The 19,674-nt window shown below is 41.7% G+C and overlaps 1 protein-coding gene across 1 annotated transcript; it reads left to right on the top strand.

Annotated features, from left to right (window-relative positions):
* Window positions 1–1,852: 1,852 nt before the first annotated feature.
* On the top strand, window positions 1,853–19,413 carry abcd1 (ATP-binding cassette, sub-family D (ALD), member 1). Its single transcript, XM_080733418.1, has 16 exons — window positions 1,853–2,610; window positions 2,863–2,972; window positions 3,326–3,483; window positions 4,220–4,407; window positions 4,893–5,067; window positions 6,782–6,972; window positions 9,369–9,549; window positions 10,682–10,824; window positions 11,838–12,009; window positions 12,636–12,730; window positions 12,914–13,059; window positions 13,557–13,702; window positions 14,437–14,521; window positions 14,925–15,050; window positions 16,205–16,292; window positions 16,852–19,413. The coding sequence occupies exons 1-16, from the start codon at window positions 2,494–2,496 to the stop codon at window positions 16,969–16,971; spliced, it is 2,241 nt and encodes a 746-aa protein (XP_080589544.1). The 5' UTR covers window positions 1,853–2,493; the 3' UTR covers window positions 16,972–19,413.
* The last annotated feature ends 261 nt before the right edge of the window (window positions 19,414–19,674 follow it).

The raw sequence follows: 19,674 nt of genomic DNA on the forward strand, positions 1-19,674 counted from the left end.
CTCCTCCTCAGCAGCATTCATCTGGTGCTGCTGGAGGAGCAGAGCCCCAGCAGCCTCTGTCCGGGTCCAGGCGCAGCATTTCCCCCTCGCTAGGAGCGCACCAGACCTCGTCCAGTGGGTCTTCTGACTGGGAGCAAGCACTGCCCCAGAACTCAGAGGAGGAGGAACAACAACTTCAACAGGCTCTGTCCATGAGCCATGAAATGTCACTGCTGGACTCTGCTGATATGGACGAGGAGATCCGGATAGCACTTCGCCTGAGCATGGACGAGCACCAGCAGGAGCAAGAGCGCTGCCAATTACGCAGTTTTTTTGACACGATGTTGGTCCAAAGATCAATTGAGGAGAGCAAACGAGAGATGGCCAGGTCAATCCAGGTGGGAGCTGACAGCTAACTCACTGGTGCTCAGTGGCACAGTGGTAAAAAGTGCATGCCTCAGAACTTAAGACTTAGCCTACATTAAATGCTCACAGATGTTCACAGATTATTGTTTATCCAATAATTCTATTAATGTATAATTCTAAATCTAATGTAAATATTATATTATTCCTTGGCTTACCTCAGTAATCATTTTCCTGAGTTGATGTTTTCAGTAACTTTCAAGTGTTCTTCAATAGAACGAATTCATTTCTGTCAATATTTCTGTTAATAAATCAAAAGTTCTGAATATAAAACTACTTTTGTCAGTGTTCATTTTCTGTTGTTTTTTTGACATGCTGTTATGGGATTAGGCTATTTGAGGAAATAATGGTATTCAATTTGTCCAGTTTTCAGAAATAAAACGTTAATACAGAATCCATCTGTGCAATTGCTAACACAATATAACTCAATTCGGTCAAAACGGTGGTTTGAGGTGGTTTCCCTTTTGGGAACTTTAGACACTGTTCAGTTAGCAATAAGAAGAGATACCGGTATGTATTGTTACCCAAGTGGGCATTCTGTCGTAGGCTACTGAGCAATAGATTGTAGCTTCATACAGAACATATTTTCAGAGTTCAACATCCAGGAAAATATTTCAAGAGCACTATAGAAGAACGTGTCCAGAGGGTGAAGGTACCATTACTTGCCTGGTGCAGTGTTGAGGTCAGTTCTGCAACTTCTGCAAAATCATCTGCTTTCAGGTCCAACAGTGCAACACAAATATCCTAATTTAAACAAATGTGCAACTATTATCTAGTAAAGAACAAGAATATAGTTGTCTACTTACTAACAGAAGGCTATATAAACAAGAATAGTTGCCTATTTATGCCCCTAGTATTCAAGAAGGGACTACAGTACTAATATAGAATACAAGAATAATTGCCAATATTGGAAGACACAAGGCTGATAATGTGTTTTTTTGTATCTTTACCTCAAGAGTTGTCTCTAAAGACTGCATTTCCTGAGTAAATCCTTAAACTCACAAATCCTTAAGACAACATCAAAATCATAGTTTTATCTTGGAGTTCTTTAATAGAAGTTATTCATAGAGGTTTATACACTACAGTAGGCCATATATTTTTTACAAGCATACAATTCAATTCAATTCAAATGGCTTTATTGGCATGAGAAAACAAAAACATACGTTTACATTGCCAAAGCGCACACACACACACACACACACACACACACACACACACACACACACACACACACACACTTTGATACACGCTTATAAAATGGTCATAACGTTCATTCACAACAACAATAGAGTCCAACACCGCCTCCTAGAGGCGAAAGGCGTTAAGTGAGTTTGGAAACAACATGACTTCAAAGTTAGTTTCCTGTATGGAAGTATGGAACACAGGCAGCCTGGGTCGCATAGGGTTACTGTAATGTTGGAACGACGGAACAGACGCGTTTTCAAAGCTTTCCTTTGAGATATGCAGCAGAAGGAGGAATTAAGGCGCTGTGGGAGAAAGGACGCAGTAGGATAAACAAGTTCACCACGACAGGAGGGAGGGGGAAATATTTTTTTTTTTTTTTTTTTTGCATTTCCCACAGTGGCAGCGTTTCAGGGATTTTCATCATGGTATAGAATCAAGTCCGCAAAGTTCCTGCAATAGTCGTTGTCGTTCTTATTTAGCGCAACAGTGCTGTTGTGTTTGATTGTGGTGATGCTTTTAACGTGCTTTTACCGGTACATGTCGTTTGATGTTTCTTTTTAGCCAGTATTAGCTCCAGTGTAGAACCACCAGCTAAACGGGAACAAGGCTAACGCTAACCCCCCCCCCTTAAACTGGGTGAAAGGTTGTTGCAACTTGCACGTGAGATGATGGCTTATTAGTCGGGGGTCCATCTAGGCATGGTGTAGAAATCATGCTTTTAATTTATCATCAGGGAAGTCAGTCATGAATGACTAGTGGTTATTTTTAGAGTCCTGCTGCTGAAGTTGGAGGTGTCACAGGCACTGATAAGAGACAGCTAGACAACTGGAATGTAATCTAAAATCAAATACCTACAATAGGTTTCTTGAGGTTAAGCAGCCATTCAGGTGGTAGTAAACAGTGATCATGAGTGTAGTTGTGTCTCAGTTGAAGAGGAGTACTCGCACTCAACAGGGCGTCGCTCTGTTGATCGCTGCCTACGCCGTCAAAAAACTCACACCTTACGTCTGGAAGAGGCTACAGGTGACATATATTCATTCATTACTATATTAGAACACAAAATGAAAGAAAATCATATGTAATACTCAACAATGAACACATATGATTCAATGGATAAGATCAGTAAACAGGCACTAAAAGTTTATTGGTCAATAAATCAAATCTGATTTACTCTAGTCAACAAATAAGGTCAGTTACATTTTGATCTTTCTAAACGGAAATGATTAATCTGTGGTTATCTAATGTGTGATGTAACTAAATCTGTTTGTTATTCAGAAAGGGGCCCGGGTGGGCGCGCCAGCGCCTGCTGCTCCGGTGGGCGTGGCCAATGGCTCCCAGATATGTCTTTTGGAGGAGGGCGGAGGGAAGAAAAGGAGCAAAAGGAGGTGTGTGCACGTGTACAATAAACACACATACACACTGTCACTTGTGAACTTGAACTACACTTATTATATTCATTGATTGATTGATTGATTGATTGATTGATTGATTGAATATTATATTTGACAAAAATGTAGTACAGCACTGCACAAGTATAGTCAATACAAAGAAAGTACAGCACAAGTAGGCCTACCCTCAAAACACCCAGTCTAAAAGGAACTCACCAAAAAAGTCCTGGCGGTCTTGTTTACATTGGGGTTTCGATATTCTAATTAATGTTTGGTCTTTTGTAAGTTTTTTTCCCCCCTTGGTTTCCTGAAGTAAAATAAATAATATATAATAATGTGTATGTGTCCAGGTCTACTGCAGTGGACAGAGAGTTCCTCCAGAGGCTAACCCTGTTGTTGAAGATCTTGTTTCCCAGACTGCTGTGCAAGGAGCTGGGTTTACTGGGACTCCACTCTCTGGCTCTCATCACCAGAACATTCCTGTCCATATATGTAGCCAGACTTGATGGTATGAACTGTGTTTGTGCGTGCGCGTCCGACGCCGTATCTCTCTCGGACACCCTAATTGTGTGACAGTATTCGTGATGTTATTTTGTATTATATATTATGTTTTGTCATACATATAGATTATTACCTGGGCATTCATTGTTGTCCAAGGTTATCCAACCAAAGGCCTGTTTGGCTTGAATTGATCAATCGGCTGAGACTGGCTGCCGAGGGCTATGACTAATTCCTGGGTGATGATGACTAGTTCATCACATACTACCCATACTAGCATTATTCAGTCACAAAGTAGCATTTGATCAACACAACAGTGTTTAGTAATGGTGGCCATTTTTGGCTTGCACAGATTGGTCCACTATTATTTCTTTATTTTTACCGTTATTTGACCAAGCAGGAAGTCTCATTGGAAATCTATTTAAGAGACAGAACACAAAAATCATATTAAAAGACAACATACAAAAAATCAACCCACAATGTAACATAGAAAACGCTATTCAATCACAGTGGCCTTTTACACTCCCTTATCAATTTTAATCTTACTTTAATCACCTTGAACCGTTTCAGATATGTTTGTTTTGAGCGTGCCAGAAGTCATGAGTTCAGTGACCAGCACAATGCATTCCTGCCTCTATAAGGGTTATCAGAGATCTCGCTCTACTTCCTTTTATCACTCACCTCATGCAGGGCAAATAAAGGCTACTACTACTAATAATAATACTAATAGCTGTGATTGTTTTCAGGTATGATTGTGAAGAGCATTGTTAAGAAACAGCCCCATGCGTTCCTGTTGGAACTCAGTAAATGGCTGCTGGTTGCTGTTCCTGCCACATTCATCAACTCAGCCATCAGATTCCTCGAGGGACAGCTGGCCTTGGCCTTCAGAACCAGACTGGTTAACCACGCGTACACACTGTACTTCACCAACCAGGTTAATATACACAATGCCCACACAATATGCACACAGTCCTGCATTGACCAAATTAATACTCAGTACAGGTTAATACACGCATTCACGCACACGCGCGCACACACACACACGCACACACACACACACACACACACACACACACACACACACACACACACACACACACACACACACACACACACACACACACACACACAGTAAATATGCACAGTAAATATGCACACAGGTGTATACTTAGTTCTGTTAATCTTTCTACATTAATTTCATTTCAAATGTACAGTCCTATCTTTCTTTTCATTTAATAATACATCATTCTCTTTGTTTGTATGCCTCTGTGTGTGTGTGTGTGTGTGTGCACGTGTGTTTGTGCGTGCGTGCGTGCGTGCGTGCGTGCGTGCGTGCGTTTGTGTGTGTGTGTGTGTGTGTGTGTGTGTGTGTGTGTGTGTGTGTGTGTGTGTGTGTGTGTGTGTGCGTGCACATGTCAGACATACTATGCAGTGAGTCAGCTGGATGGTCGTGTGTGTAATGCTGATCAGAGTCTGACAGATGACCTCTCTATCTTCACTGCGTCTGTCGCTCATCTCTACTCCAACTTAACTAAACCTGTCCTGGATGTTGTAATGACCTGTCTCACACTGCTGCACACGGCTCACTCTAAAGGTAGGGCAGACTGTGTGTGGGTTTTGTTGATCATTTTATTGTAATGGTAAAGTCCAAACTAAAGGACGCGATTCATCAAGCACTTTGCGGACATATTACGCCCATATTTTGATCGTTAGTGGTCAGATTCATCGATGTTTTTTGTCGGGAGTTATGCGGGAGATCTGTCAGGAAAAACACCAGCTCCACCAGGCTGACTTAAGGCTTTATCACAGTCAGAGGTGAAGGGTGATCACCTCAACCTTTAGGTGATACGTTATCACCTAAAAATGAGATAACAAGTGGAGGCCATCGTAGTCACAGTAAAGTCCTATCACCGTGACCTCGCCTCCCTCTGGTCAGTGGTGGAAAAAGTACTCAAACCTTTAACTTAGATAAAAGTACTGCAATGCATAAATACTCTGTTACAACTCTGTTACCGGAAATTCAAAATGTACTTGAGTAAAAGCTTGTGAGCTTGTAGATCTGCTATTTTCAAATGGCCGAAATATGGAGGGTCAGGGTGGAAGTGGTTAATGAATGTTTTGTAATAATAATACAAATCTACAAAGTAACTAAAGTTTTTAAATAAATGTAGTACAATATTTGGATTTGAGATAGTGGAGTATAAGTAAAAGTATTGGAAATACAAACATCAAATAAAAGAAGTATGTGCCAAATAATTCTGCCCAACATTTGCCAACACATGTCTTAAAAAATTAAAAGAATATGTCAAACAATGACATATTCAGTGTGGATAAGCTGTCACTGAGTTGGTAACCAAATGGACCATTATAGATCTGCTTGCGCAGCCTATGCATAATATAGACATGATGCAAACCTGGAATTCCCTCAAGGGCCAGCACTGGTGGTCCCCGGACCACTGGTTGAGAACCACTGCTGTAGACTACTCTATATATTAATCACATGATTGAATGCCACTAATAGCCTAATAAGACTTACCGTTTGATGAGGAAACAATGGAACACTGTTCCGATCTGAGGTAGAGCTGAGGGCTTATAATATCCATTCCATGTTTATTAGCCTATTATGTGGTGGTGGTTTAAAACTTGTAAAATTCTTCTTTATTCTCATTATGGAAGAATTACGTTCAGCAGATGATGATCCATTGTAGCCTACAATCGGCGGGACAGATATCATTGTAGCCTGTTGTCAAGGCGATGTGACACTGATGTATGTTTTTGACAAGAGACACGTTTTTAAGCAGCACGGCCATGTTCAAGTTGGATGATTCTTTCCAGTTGCCGTATGGTGTGAAATGGGACGTTCTAAGGGCAGTCTACAAAGTGCTGAATCAGGCTTATTACCATATATGGTCCTACCATAAGTAGTATGGTAGCAGCACTTGTGATTTTAAGCTCAACTGGCAGCTGTCTTTATTCATCATGATATACACCTGTGATCCACACAAAATGGGACATAAGCACTGCTTGGTGAATCTCACGCTAGTTTTTGCTTACAGAAATATACGCCAGATTGAGTCACTTTATTTACACTATATATATGGCCAGATTGATGAAACAGGCCCAATCGGCAGGACCATCTGCCAACAACAACAACCCTGTCAAATATTTAGTGGTAGAGAAGTGTCTGATCTTTCAATAATCACACTATTAATTCATGAATGATACTGAGCTAGAATCCGATCCTTATACTTCTTACTGTTGGTTGATTCTAATCTAGGATCTGATCACTTACTTAATTCTCTCCTCAGGTGCCAACACCACATGGCCAGCGGTGATAGCGGGAGTTGTCGTGGCGATGACTGCCAAGGTCTTGAAAAGTTGTTCTCCTAAATTTGGGGCGCTGGTGTCAGAGGAGTCCAGGAGAATAGGAGAACTACGATCCAACCATTCTAGAATTATCGCTAATGCTGAAGAGATAGCCTTCTACAGAGGACACAAGGTACTACTACTACTACTACCAGTAAGACTCCCTAATCGGGAGATAAGCGACCGTAGGTCACTTATCTCCACAAATAGGGCAAACATTTTTTTTTCCAAAATCTTCCTGATCCATGTTGATGACATGAGTGTAGACAGGCTGTGTAGTGATTTTCGTGATTTTAGGGCAAAATCTGTAGGAGCAGTGTCCAAAAATGTGTTTTTAAAAATCGGCCTGAAGGTGGCGCTATATGGGACAGATTCATGTTGATGGGATGAGTGTAGACATACTGTGTAGCGATTTGCGTGATTTTAGGGCAAAAACTGTAGGAGCAGTGTCCAAAAATGTGTTTTAAAAATCGGCCTGAAGGTGGCGCTAGAAGAGGGCCATGTGAGAAATGAGGGGTGGGGTCTCCGCGTTGCCTTGGCGGACAAATAGGTACCGGCCCCGGCTCTCCCGGACGCTCCTAGCCCGAGTTACAGCATTTTATGTGAGCTGCAGTGGAGGGGGTCCTCCACTGGGGGCGCCACCACTTGTGCATCCGTTCTGGAGCACCAGGAGTGGGTGGTCCCCAGGAATTCCCCGTGAGCAGCCCCGTTGGGGTGGTCATTTGGTCATTTGTGCACATTTGGTCATTTTTTACACCTGGGGGTCCGAGCTCCGGGGGTCCTTGGAGGTTGTAGTTTGGCAGGTAAGGAGTGTGTGTGCAAAATGTGGCATGGATGGGGGCAACGGTTGTGGAGATATGAGCAGGGCAAAAGTGTGACGTGTGACGTGTCTCACGGAGGGACATTTTTTTACACCTGGGGGTCCCCCAGGGACCTGGGGGTCCCTGGAGCTCCGGGCGATAGCCTTCTACAGAGGACACAAGGTACTACTACTACTACTACTACTACTACTGTAGTAACTAGTTTTCTACTAGTTGAGTAGGAAACTGTTTTCCACATCTTTGTAAGAAGCCTATCACTCTAATTTGCCAGTTCCTAACTGTTACTGTTCTAAATTGACGATACTTCTTTTAATACTTAAAAATAAATCCACATGACAAGTTGATTATTAATAGGCTTACATGTGTTATTTACGCACGGACAAAGCTACTACTTTATACACTCCATAGCCATACATCACTGCCACATTGTGATGACATGCCACTGAAGTATTCATATTTGTCTGGCTGCATGTTGATATTCCTGGCCCCGCCCCCGGCTTCCTGTTCATATCCTGAAAGAAAATAAAAAACATCATTTGGTTTCCTGTGTCCTTGCATTAAAGTGTCAGTAGAGGCGCTCTGGGCTCTTGGCTCTGAATGAACCGGTGTTGCCATGTCTGCTTATAATAAGCAATTGGTGTCGTTGTTTATTGGGCTTACTTTCTAATATTTTTTAAACCAGTGGTTCCCAAATCTTTTCATATCAAGGACCCCAGATTAACAGATTTGTCCACAGTCGCAAACCCCCATCTGAAAATATGTGGTGCCAGGGACCGCCACACAGATTTGTGTTGTTAAAATGTTTCAAAAATATTCAAATTATTTTCGTTTTTTCTTTCCTCTATATTTTTTAAATATCAAATATACAAGCTCACAATGTGTCACAATGTGACACATTGTGAGCTTGCTGATCTGCTATTTTCAAATGTAAATGTAAAGTAGTAAAACTGAACCTAGTTAATTCTATTGGGCTTATTATTCATAGACCTGGCCGCTTGTCTCTGGCAATATCTGGCAACAGACAATTCCCTGTCACTTCCTTGGGATCTCTTGTTCTTCGACTTGGGAGGAAGTGAAAAGATGTTTAAAAATGCTCCAGCGCCCTCTGTAAAAGGAAAATGGCAGCCTCCATAGAATGGCCAGGAATATCGTGAATACAGGACAAAAAAAGTAGGTTACGACTACTACATACCAGGGGTGTTGTTGCCTGGATTATTCATGAAGTTTTCCCGGAAGAGATACTTTATGGTTCCTGTCGCTAGTGAAAAACTGCCTTTCAATTACCATGATATGCGTTTTGTGCAAATATGGTCCCATTTATGTTAAAATTGATGATAACGTTGCGGGGGGCGTGGCCAACTAAACTGATACCAGCCGACTGTGTTCTTCTTCGTGTGCTGTATTTCGGGAAGCTCCGACCACATTCTCTCATGTATCCCTGCGGTTGCACGTGACCGTTGGCAGCCAATAGCAGTCCTTATGATTCCTGGGGTACCATTCAAACAATGATGGCGACAAGGGACAAAACAAGCGTCATTTTCGCTGCATAGAAACCAATGGCTTCGCTTCGTCCATATTTTCTTTACAGTCTATGCTACATACATATACACATACTACTGTACTTACATACTGTATACAGATCCCATTATGTAATAAGGCATCGTTGTCTCACATTGTTATGTGTCTCTGGGTATGTTTGTTTTTGTAGGTGGAGATGTCCCAGTTGCAGAGGAGTTATGAGTCCCTGTCCTCTCAGATTAATGTGATCCTCCTGAAGCGTCTCTGGTACGTCATGTTGGAACAGTTTCTGATGAAGTATGTCTGGAGCTCTGCTGGACTGCTCATGGTGGCACTCCCCATAATCACTGCTACTGGCTACGCCGAATCTGGTAAATATACATCTTGTACATGCCACTTGTCACTCTATACATGCTTATGCTTAATATAATAATATACTCTATAATCTCTATACATGCAGGGTACTAATAATATGGTATTCTTTATATACAGTGCACACTAGGGCTGCACGATATGGACAAAATGTCATATCACAGTATTCCTGCCAAATATTCCAATATCGATATAAAATGGTAAATGGTGCATTTATATAGCGCTTTTATCCAAAGCGCTTTACAGAGATTGTGCATTACATTCACCCATTCACGCACACATTCATACACCGGTGGCGGAGGAAACCATGCAAGGCACCAACCTGCTCACCGGGAGCAATTAGGGGTTCAGAGTCTTGCCCAAGGACCCTTCGACATTAACTCAGGGGGAACCCGGATTCGAACTGGGAACCCTTCGGGAACCCTTCGTGCTCTAATAACGGTTTCTCTACCCCTGAGCTATGCCGCCCCTCAATATGATATACGATATTAACCTACATATTTCATATTTCATATTTAATATTTTAAGTGTTGCAACAGTGAAAACTAAGCATTATTCAAACAGCATAATAATAAGTCAATATATTTCTTGAAGTGCTGTTGGGTTCCCACACTTGATATATTGATATTCTAAGGGCAGCAAAAGGCAACAATATAGGCAACTGTATAGGCGATATGGGCAACGATATGGACGATATATTGCCCAGGGCGATATATCGCGATATCGTTGACTTTCACAATACTGATATTTCGCATGGTCATACCTCATTGACGATACAATAACGATACATTGTGCAGCCCTAGTACACACAGGACACTAACAGTATATTTATATTATATATAAACACATGACATTTAAAATATGGTATACTGTGTACAGACAGGGCACAATATGGTGTAACTCTCTATTCTGTACAGTATATAAAGACATTTGCAGTATGGTATGTGTATAGATAGATAGATAGATTCTTTATTTGTCCTTGTGGAAATTCCTTTTGTACCAGGCAGCCATCGGGACACAGGAATCACCCAATGCATAAACAAATCACACAATACATATACAGTACTCTATATATAGTACATGATGCAGAACACTTATAATCTGGAAAATACACCCTCTCCTCTCCTGCAGACTCAGAGGAGGTGAAACAGGCAGCGTTGCTCATGCCAGAGGAGGAGTTAGTAAGTGAGAGGAGCCAGGCGTTCACTACAGCCAGGAACCTCCTCAACGCAGCAGCAGATGCTGTGGAAAGAATCATCTCCTCTTATAAGGAGGTACCGTATAACACGCTTGCGCACGCACGCACGCACGCACGCACGCACGCACACACACACACACACACACACACACACACACACACACACACACACACACACACACACACACACACACACACACTATAGGTCAAAATGTTGATATACTGTATGCTCACTTTCCCTGCTCCCAGTAGTGAGAAAAACAGGCTCCCTTTTTCAAGTGAGTTGGCTTGCTATACCGTGTTCATTGCTGTGACAACATACTGTACAATAGTGGCTGCAAAATGATTGCCTATTGACACCCCAAACAATGGTGAATATACAATATACAGTAAGTATATGGTCCAGGACTATCCTGTCCAGCCTGTTCTGTACACCACCGTTTCCCAAACACTGGGCCGGGACCCATTTATGGGTCACAGACACATTTATATGAGTCTCTTAATTTTTTGTTTCCAACATTTGGTTTTTAATTATTATTATTTCAAAACATTTTCAAAAAACATTCCCCCCAAAATTAAGATTTTCATGAATCGTGCGTGCAATTCTATGAGATTTTTAAAAGAAATTCCATAAATTAGAAAACAAATCTTTAAGAAGTAGTGAAAATAGCCGATCAAGCTTGTAGATCTGCTATTTTCAAAATATTTGTATACATAGGCCTATTGAACTTGTGAAATGGGACATTCTGCAATGCGTAATGAGTATTTTTACCTTTGGTACATATATTTTGATGCCAATACTTTTGTACTTTTACTCAAGTAAATTTGAAATACCTGACTTTTACTGTGTATTTCTAGATTGTGGTATTGATACTGACATAAGAATTTCAGTATTAAATTAAATGTTAAAAGAACTTGCCTTAGATTTGATACATGCATATCATTAACACGTGCACCAGCACGCGTGCGCGCACATACACAGACACACACACAAAAATGTTTCCGCTAATTTCAAGACACAACTGTTCTGTGTGTGTGTGTGTGTGTGTGTGTGTGTGCGTGTGTGTGCGTGGGTGCATGTGTGTGTAGGTAACAGAGTTGGCTGGTTACACAGCCAGAGTGTCCCAGATGTTTGAGGTGTTCGAAGAGGTGAAAAGAGGAGTCTACAAGAGAGGAGAGGAGAGAGGAGGAGAGGGGAGGGGAGGAGAGGAGAACGGAGTGATTCAACATGGAGTGAGGGTGGATGCTTTATACATGAGAGGTAACGCAATCTACACAATAAACATATCAACAGTATTATTTCAGTGCTAATATGTCGACTATTACTGCTATTTTTCGACCGTAGGTCGCATTTAGTATGAAAACCTGCAGATCATGTCCGTCCATCACGACTCATGTCACGCGGCGCCTCAATTCACGCTCCATATGGTCAAGATTGTTTGTTTGTTTGTTACCTTTATTTAAACTCAGGATACAATTGAGGGCAAGCCCTCATTCACAATGTAGCCGAGATACAACAATGTCAACAATAATTGATCCCTGATGTCATCAATATTAAGCCCATATCTGGGAAAGCCCATATATGGAAATATTGTATCAGTCTCATGATAACCAGTGTGGTTGTCGAGACGCAAATGAATTCCGTTCGTGCTCCTTTTATGGTCATATATGAAGATCCCTAATGTCATCAATATTAAGCCCATATCTGGGAATGGCCATATATGGACAAATTGTGTCAGTCTGTTGTTTCAGCGCAACCTTAGGGCGTCTTACTGGTTACTACTACTGCTGCTACCATTGATATTACTATCTTTATAACTAGTTACTATTACTGTGTGTGTGTGTGTGTGTGTGTGTGTGTGTGTGTGTGTGTGTGTGTGTGTGCAGGTCAGGTGATTGATGTAGACAAGGGCATTTGCTGTGAAAACCTGCCAATCATTACACCTACTGGAGATGTAGTGGTGTCTAGTCTGAACGTACAGGTAAAGCACACACTTAGCAATTAACTGAAAATATACCCCACGTCTATCCTTAACAACCCATTCTCATTCTACTACTATTACTTTCTTTGTGTGTGTGTGTGTGTGTGTGTGTGTGTGTGTGTGTGTGTGTGTGTGTGTGTGTGTGTGTGTGTGTGTGTGTGTGTGTGTGTGTGTGTGTCGCAGATAGATGAAGGGATGGACGTGTTGATAACAGGACCTAATGGATGTGGGAAAAGTTCTCTGTTCAGGATCCTCAGTGGTCTGTGGCCCATCTACTCTGGAGTCTTACACAGACCTCCACCTACATCCATGTTCTACATACCCCAGAGGTACAGTACAACAACTACTACTACTACTACTACTGCAGCTATTCCTACTACTAGTGCTATTATTACTAAAACTATATAGACATAATCATAAACATGAATATAGCTGCAGGCAGTAATTCACAGGGTTCAAGCAGCCTAGAAACGTTGGGGTCCTTGAATCTAACACAAATGGTTCATGGGTTATGTCAGTTTTGTCAAAGTGTGTGGGCACCACCCACACACTTTGGCAGTCAATTATATCAAAACAGAATAAAGATATTGGACCACATATGGTCAGGTCAAATTTCAGGACACATCTCTAAATGGCAGAAATGGATCCCAGTAGGTGCATTGGATTCAGCATGTAAAAGGTTATTTCACCCTGGGATTACAACAAATTCTCTTCTACCAACTAGGCTACTTTACCATGTTTGGCAACTGCAGCTCTTACAGTTTCTGAGATGCAGATACCTTTAGGGCAGAAAAACATGAAATAGTAATGTTTGTCTGTGTTGCAGGCCCTACATGTCAGTTGGTTCTCTGCGTGATCAGGTGATTTATCCTGACTCTCTAGAGGAGATGCACCTCAGGGGAATCACTGACTCCCATCTAGAACACATCCTACGCACTGTACACCTAGTCTATATACTGGACAGAGAAGAAGGTATGACTACAATACTGTACTGTTTATACTTAATAGACGAGGTAGGAGTCAGACTATTGTTTATTCTGGACTATGGTAAGACTACTGTATACTGTAGAAAGAGATAGGACTGTGATTTAGAGAGAAAGAGGTAGGACTACACTATATAACAGGGTGAAATCTCGATATTTCGACGTCCCATTAGTCCGACTTAGGGTTAGGGTTAGGGTTAGATTTAGCCATAGTTTTACTGAGGTTAGGGTTAGGTTTAGGCATAGTAGCATTCTCCAGGTTAACATTCACCAGGTTAGCATTCACCAGCGTCGGCAGGTTAGAATTTCACCTGGTTAGCATTCACCAGCATCGAACTAATGAGACGTAGAACAAATGTGACATTGTAATATCGCATGCTGCAGACAGAGTGAGAGAGAGATTGAACTTGGACTATGTGTACTTTAAAAAGAGGTAGGAACTGCTAAATGATGGACAGAGAAAGTGGTACAGTAGTAGCCTAGCACAGCTAAACAATCCACCCGTGGTAATACTGCAGTTAGTTAGCTGTGATGTCATATCTCCATTTATCAATACATAAACTGTGTGTGTGTGTGTGTGTGTGTGTGTGTGCGTGCGTGCGTGCGTGCGTGCGTGCGTGCGTGCGTGCGTGCGTGCGTGCGTGCGTGCGTGCGTGCGTGCGTGCGTGCGTGCGTGCGTGCGTGCGCGTGTGCGTGTGTGTGTGTGTGCGCGTGCATGCGCAGGTTGGGATTCAGTTAGTGATTGGAAGGATGTTTTGTCTGGAGGAGAGAAACAGAGGATGGGAATGGCTCGCATGTTCTATCACAGGTACTTGTCTGTCTGTCTGTCTGTCTGTCTGTCAACCTTGATTTTTCTGTTGCTTTTTTATTTGATCCATTGATCTTTCTGGTTTCTTTATTCCAATATTACACATACATGGATTTGATATCACATTTATGTACAGTAGAGTAGATTATCACCTGGGCATGTGTTGTTGCCTAAGCTTATCCAACTGTGTTACAATACTATTATTGGATAATGCTAAGGCAAACAATGATTACTGGGTGAATTTAATGTATTTATTCACAAAGAGGATTAAACAGCAGTTGCACTTTTCAAGTATGTGTACTCCACTACTCCATGAAAAATGCAACATATGCAGCTGTGACTACAAAGCATGTATAAGCCAGTCTGTCAAGTGTTTATTTCTCAAGTCACTCTTTCTCCTTAGACCGAGGTTTGCTCTGCTAGATGAATGTACCAGTGCTGTCAGCATCGACGTGGAAGGAAAGATCTACCAGGCTGCAAAGGATGCAGGAATATCCCTGTTGTCAATCACGCACAGACCCTCCCTATGGTCAGAACACACACTAAATACTGTACATAGTATACTGTATGAACTGAACACACTAAACCAGGGAAAGGGCCCCTTAGTTGAGAGAGAGATGGAGCAGGGACCCCCACAACCTTTTTATAGATTCCATAATAGTTTCATTGTTTGACAGCACAATTGTCACTGTATTTCGGATTCATGTCAATTTGTGTTTTACGATATTTAACCACTTGAACCGGTATCAATACTTAATAAACTTGACCTTTCACTGTATTTAGTCTGCTCTTTTCCCCCTCTATTTGCCGAAAATAGCCGATCTACAAGCTCGCAACGCCTTGCAGCACGAGGCGTTGTGAGCTTGTAGATCGGCTATTTTTGGCTAAAGTTCTCAGAATATGGATGCTAGGTTTCAAGTGGTTAATATAAAAGAGGGGGGGGAAACAAGTTTCTATCACTCAAAGATTTGGAGGACCCCCTGTTGTAACTCTGAGGACCCCCTAGGGGTCCCAGACCCCCTGTTGAAGACCCCTGCACTAAACACATACTGAACACACTAGACTAGACACACAAACACATGCTGTCTAATGTTACTGCATAATATTACATGAATATAATTATGTAAAGTTACCACATTATTAAACTGTTAAAAGTGACTGTTCGACAGTGCTACAGAGTAAAGACAGACAGGGTAACACACTCCCTGTTGTAATAACAAAGAGTGACCAGTAGGGGTCAGTAGAGATGCACCTGCCTGTGGTTGTATTGTTCTCTGAGCCAGCCACACCCTGTACTACTACATTACCACTACTACTACTACTGTTAGTATTATTAGTAGTAATACTACTAATACTAGTCCATTGGCTCAATGATTAACTTTAAGTCCTGACTAAAGAGCTGGCTGAACAGCAGCTGGACCTGAATGTAAATGTATTATAAATGTATATAGATTTGATTATACAGAAATGTATTTCATATTGCTTTAAATTTTATATTGCTTTTATTTTCCTTGTATTTATTCCCACCGCTCCATCTACCTGTCTCTCCATCTGTCTGTCCGTCTGTCTGTCTGTCTGTCTGTCTGTCTGTCTGTCTGTCTGTCTGTCTGTCTGTCTGTCTGCCTGTCTGTCTGTCTGTCTGTCTGCCTGTCTGTCTGTCTGTCTCTATGTCTGTCTCTCTAGGAAGTATCATTCTCACCTGCTCCAGTTTGATGGAGAGGGAGGTTGGAGCTTCGAACCCCTGGATGCATCTGCCCGCCTGTCTCTACAGGTACCTGTTTGTGTAAAGCCTATCGGAGCTGCGAGGAGTTGTGAGCTTGTAGATCAGCTATTCTTTTATGCTCCGTCGCACGATGGTGTCGCGCGCAGAGAACGGACAAGAATAGCAGACCTACAAGTCCACAACGCGCCACAGCCGCAGCTCGTTGTGAGCTTGTAGGTCTGCTGTTCTCGGTGACCTGTCTGCCTACCCGTCTATCTCTCTAACCAGCCCCCCCAATTTAATTTAAGTTGGATGAGAAAAAAGATCCGATTTTATGAAGAAAAACTTTAACACAGGAATATTACATTTATAACTCAATTTCCTCCTCCCTGCCCCATTTACAGTATGTAACCTAACACACACACACACACACACACACACACACACACACACACACACACACACACACACACTGATTGCATTCAATACTTCTTGTACTCTACTATATCCTGTGGTTACAACATTATAGGAAGCAACGCTTTGTCATAATATTCCGCTTTCCATGAAAAACATACGCCTGTCTAATTGTCTGACTAATTGTCTGTCTCTCTACGTGTGTGTCTCTTAGGAGGAGAAACAGCGTTTGGAGAGCCAGTTGTCTGGAATTCCCAAGATGCAACAAAGGCTGGGCGAGCTTTGCGCTTTACTGGGAGAGAGAGAGAAAGAGGCAGATGGAGGAGAAGAGTGAGAGAGAGAGAGAGAGAGACAGAGAGGAGGGATGGAAGGAGACATAGAGATTCCACAATTTAATATGACAGAAAAGTGTAAGACTGTGTGTGTTGGTTTGTGTTGCCAGGTATTGCTGGTTGACAAAATGGCATTACCTCCACCAAGGCAGTGTTTAGTTTACACTCCATCTTTCCGTCTGTGCCTTGCCCATGTCTGTCTGTCTGTCTGTCCGTCCATTAACAGGATTTCCCATGAACAGATTTGCACAAAACCTGGAAGAACCACTGTCAACCTGGTGTCCCTATTTTGGGCATGTCCAAACGTTGAAAACGTTAAACAATTTAAATGTGAAAAATAGCTATGTGTGCTTGTAGATCGGGTACTTTCACTATTTCTCATGCAAGGAAGTAGGGTTTAAGTGGTTAATGGTGATTGGACAAAAGGTGGTAGGTAGTGAGTGTGTCCTGTCCCACCCCTGACATAGACAAAGGTCTGTGCTCTGCTGTGCACATTTTCAGAATGTCATGTTCCTTTGCATTTCAAACATTAATTTGCGCTAATCTTCATTCAGAGACATTTTATCTGATCTAATTCAATTTGCTTATCTTCAATCAGAGTAAATTGATGTATTTGTTACATAAATACACATAGAAGTGTACAATGTGAAGTCAGTAGTGTCAATAGATGGACTGTCCATCTCTTTTTTCTCTTCACATGATACATGTGTAATATCTTGTTAATATATTATTATAGTTAAGTATATCGTATGCGTATTCTATTCTAACTCATTTTCATTCCATAAATCAGAAGTATGAGCGTGAAATAAAATGATCGGATGAAGGGTGATGTTTACATGCTCCACAGTAAATAATCAGAAAAGGTTTCTTCTATGCACAACATACCAAATCCTCTACTCTGTCACAGGCAGATCTTGAGAAAGATGGACCTGCCTGCATTGGGGGCTTGGCACCCATTACTGGTTTACTGCTGTGCTTTCTCAAGCGAAACGTGGTGGTCTCATACACTATGGAGCAGTGCTGTGTGCAGTGCCTTACCCACAGGAGCTCAGTAAATAGGGCAAACGTGACCATTTAACCACATGAACCCTAACGTCGTTATTCTGGGGTTGAACACTCTGTGAAAATAACAGATCTACAATCTCACAACATGACTCGCGAGTCGCGACGTGTTGCGTTGTGAGCTTGTGGATCGGCTATCATTGGAGAAGAGATTTGGTGTAGAGCAGGGGTCTTCAACAGGGGGTCCGGGACCCCCAGGGGGTCCTCAGAGTTACTACAGGCGGTCCTCCAAATCTTCCAAATCCTTTTTATATTAACATTTGAACCCTAGTGTCCATATTCTGAGAACTGTAGCCAAAAATAGACGATCTACAAGCTTGTAGATCGGCTATTTTCGCCAAAGAGGTTTGGAGTAGAGGGGAAAAAGAGCAGACAGAGTAAAAGGTCAAGTTTATTAAGTATTGATGATTCAAGTGGTTAAATATCAGAAAACACAAATTGACATGAACCCAAAATACACTGCTGTCAAACAATGAAATGATATGGAATCTATGAAGGTTGGGAGGTTGGAGGGGTCCCTGCTTCATCTCTCTCTAAACTAAGGGGTCCTTGGCCTGAAAACGTTGAAGACCCCTGGTGTAGAGGGGAAAAAGGAGGGGTAATGTACAGTATAGCGTTCAAGTGGCCATATAACAAAATGTGTCTGGACTACACACGTTATATAACACCTCATTCAAACAAAATTACATTTCTTCTTTCAGAATGCATTTAATTGATTGATTTAGTTAGTATGATTATTTGTGGCATAAAAGGCTCATTGTACATGTTTATTTGGTGAATATGAGACATGTAAATGTTGCTGTCATTGTTAATCAAATGCTATTTTAGTTAAAGCTGCATCATGTGATATCATTGAAACAATGCTACCGACCACTATCTGCATGCACTGGATGTTCTAAAGTTGTGGTTCTCAAAGTGGGGTCTGGGGACCCCAGGGGTCCTTGAGGAGTTACAGCTCTGTTACTCCAAGAGTGTACAAATGGAACAAATGGGTACATTTGGTTCCATTGGAGCCAAATCATTTCAAACTAGGGGTCCTTGAAATTAAAATGTTTGAGAGCCACTGTTCTAAATCATTATGATGGATAATTATCACTATATGCATCTTGACTCTTAAGCTCCACCTAAGGCCTGTTCAGAGACCATGGCACCTCAACCTGTCCTGTGCCCAACCCATGAACCCATACCCAATCTTCACTCAATGTTGGATTATTCATCATAACATGGCCAGTAGTAGAAGCCTGTGGTCTCTTTGGCTGCAATAGTTGTGTTGGGACCGTGTGAAGTGTTTTGATAGATAACGAGGAATCAAGAGAAGGTGCTGAAGGGGAGGAAGAGATTTGTCTTGTTCTGCTTTGAAGAACAACAGCTTGTTATCCTAATTTACCTCGTTAGTCAGTGGGGGCTGTGTGTTGCACAATGTAGCTTTAATATGCATGTTATTAGTCTTCCATAAACTGTGTTTTATTAGTGAGATTAGAGATGATGATTTTGACAAATTAAAAAGATTGAAAGATGTTCTCACTGTGTGTGCTGTTCTGTTCTACGCCCGTTCTGTTCACACTCAGCTGTCTAAGTTGATTTATTATAAGAAGTTCGAGTTTACAATTTGATCATACCTGTGGGTCAATCTCAGAATATGG

The sequence above is a fragment of the Nannobrachium achirus genome (assembly GCF_963921795.1).
Source record: "Nannobrachium achirus genome assembly, chromosome: 9".
NCBI classification, from domain to species: domain Eukaryota; kingdom Metazoa; phylum Chordata; class Actinopteri; order Myctophiformes; family Myctophidae; genus Nannobrachium; species Nannobrachium achirus.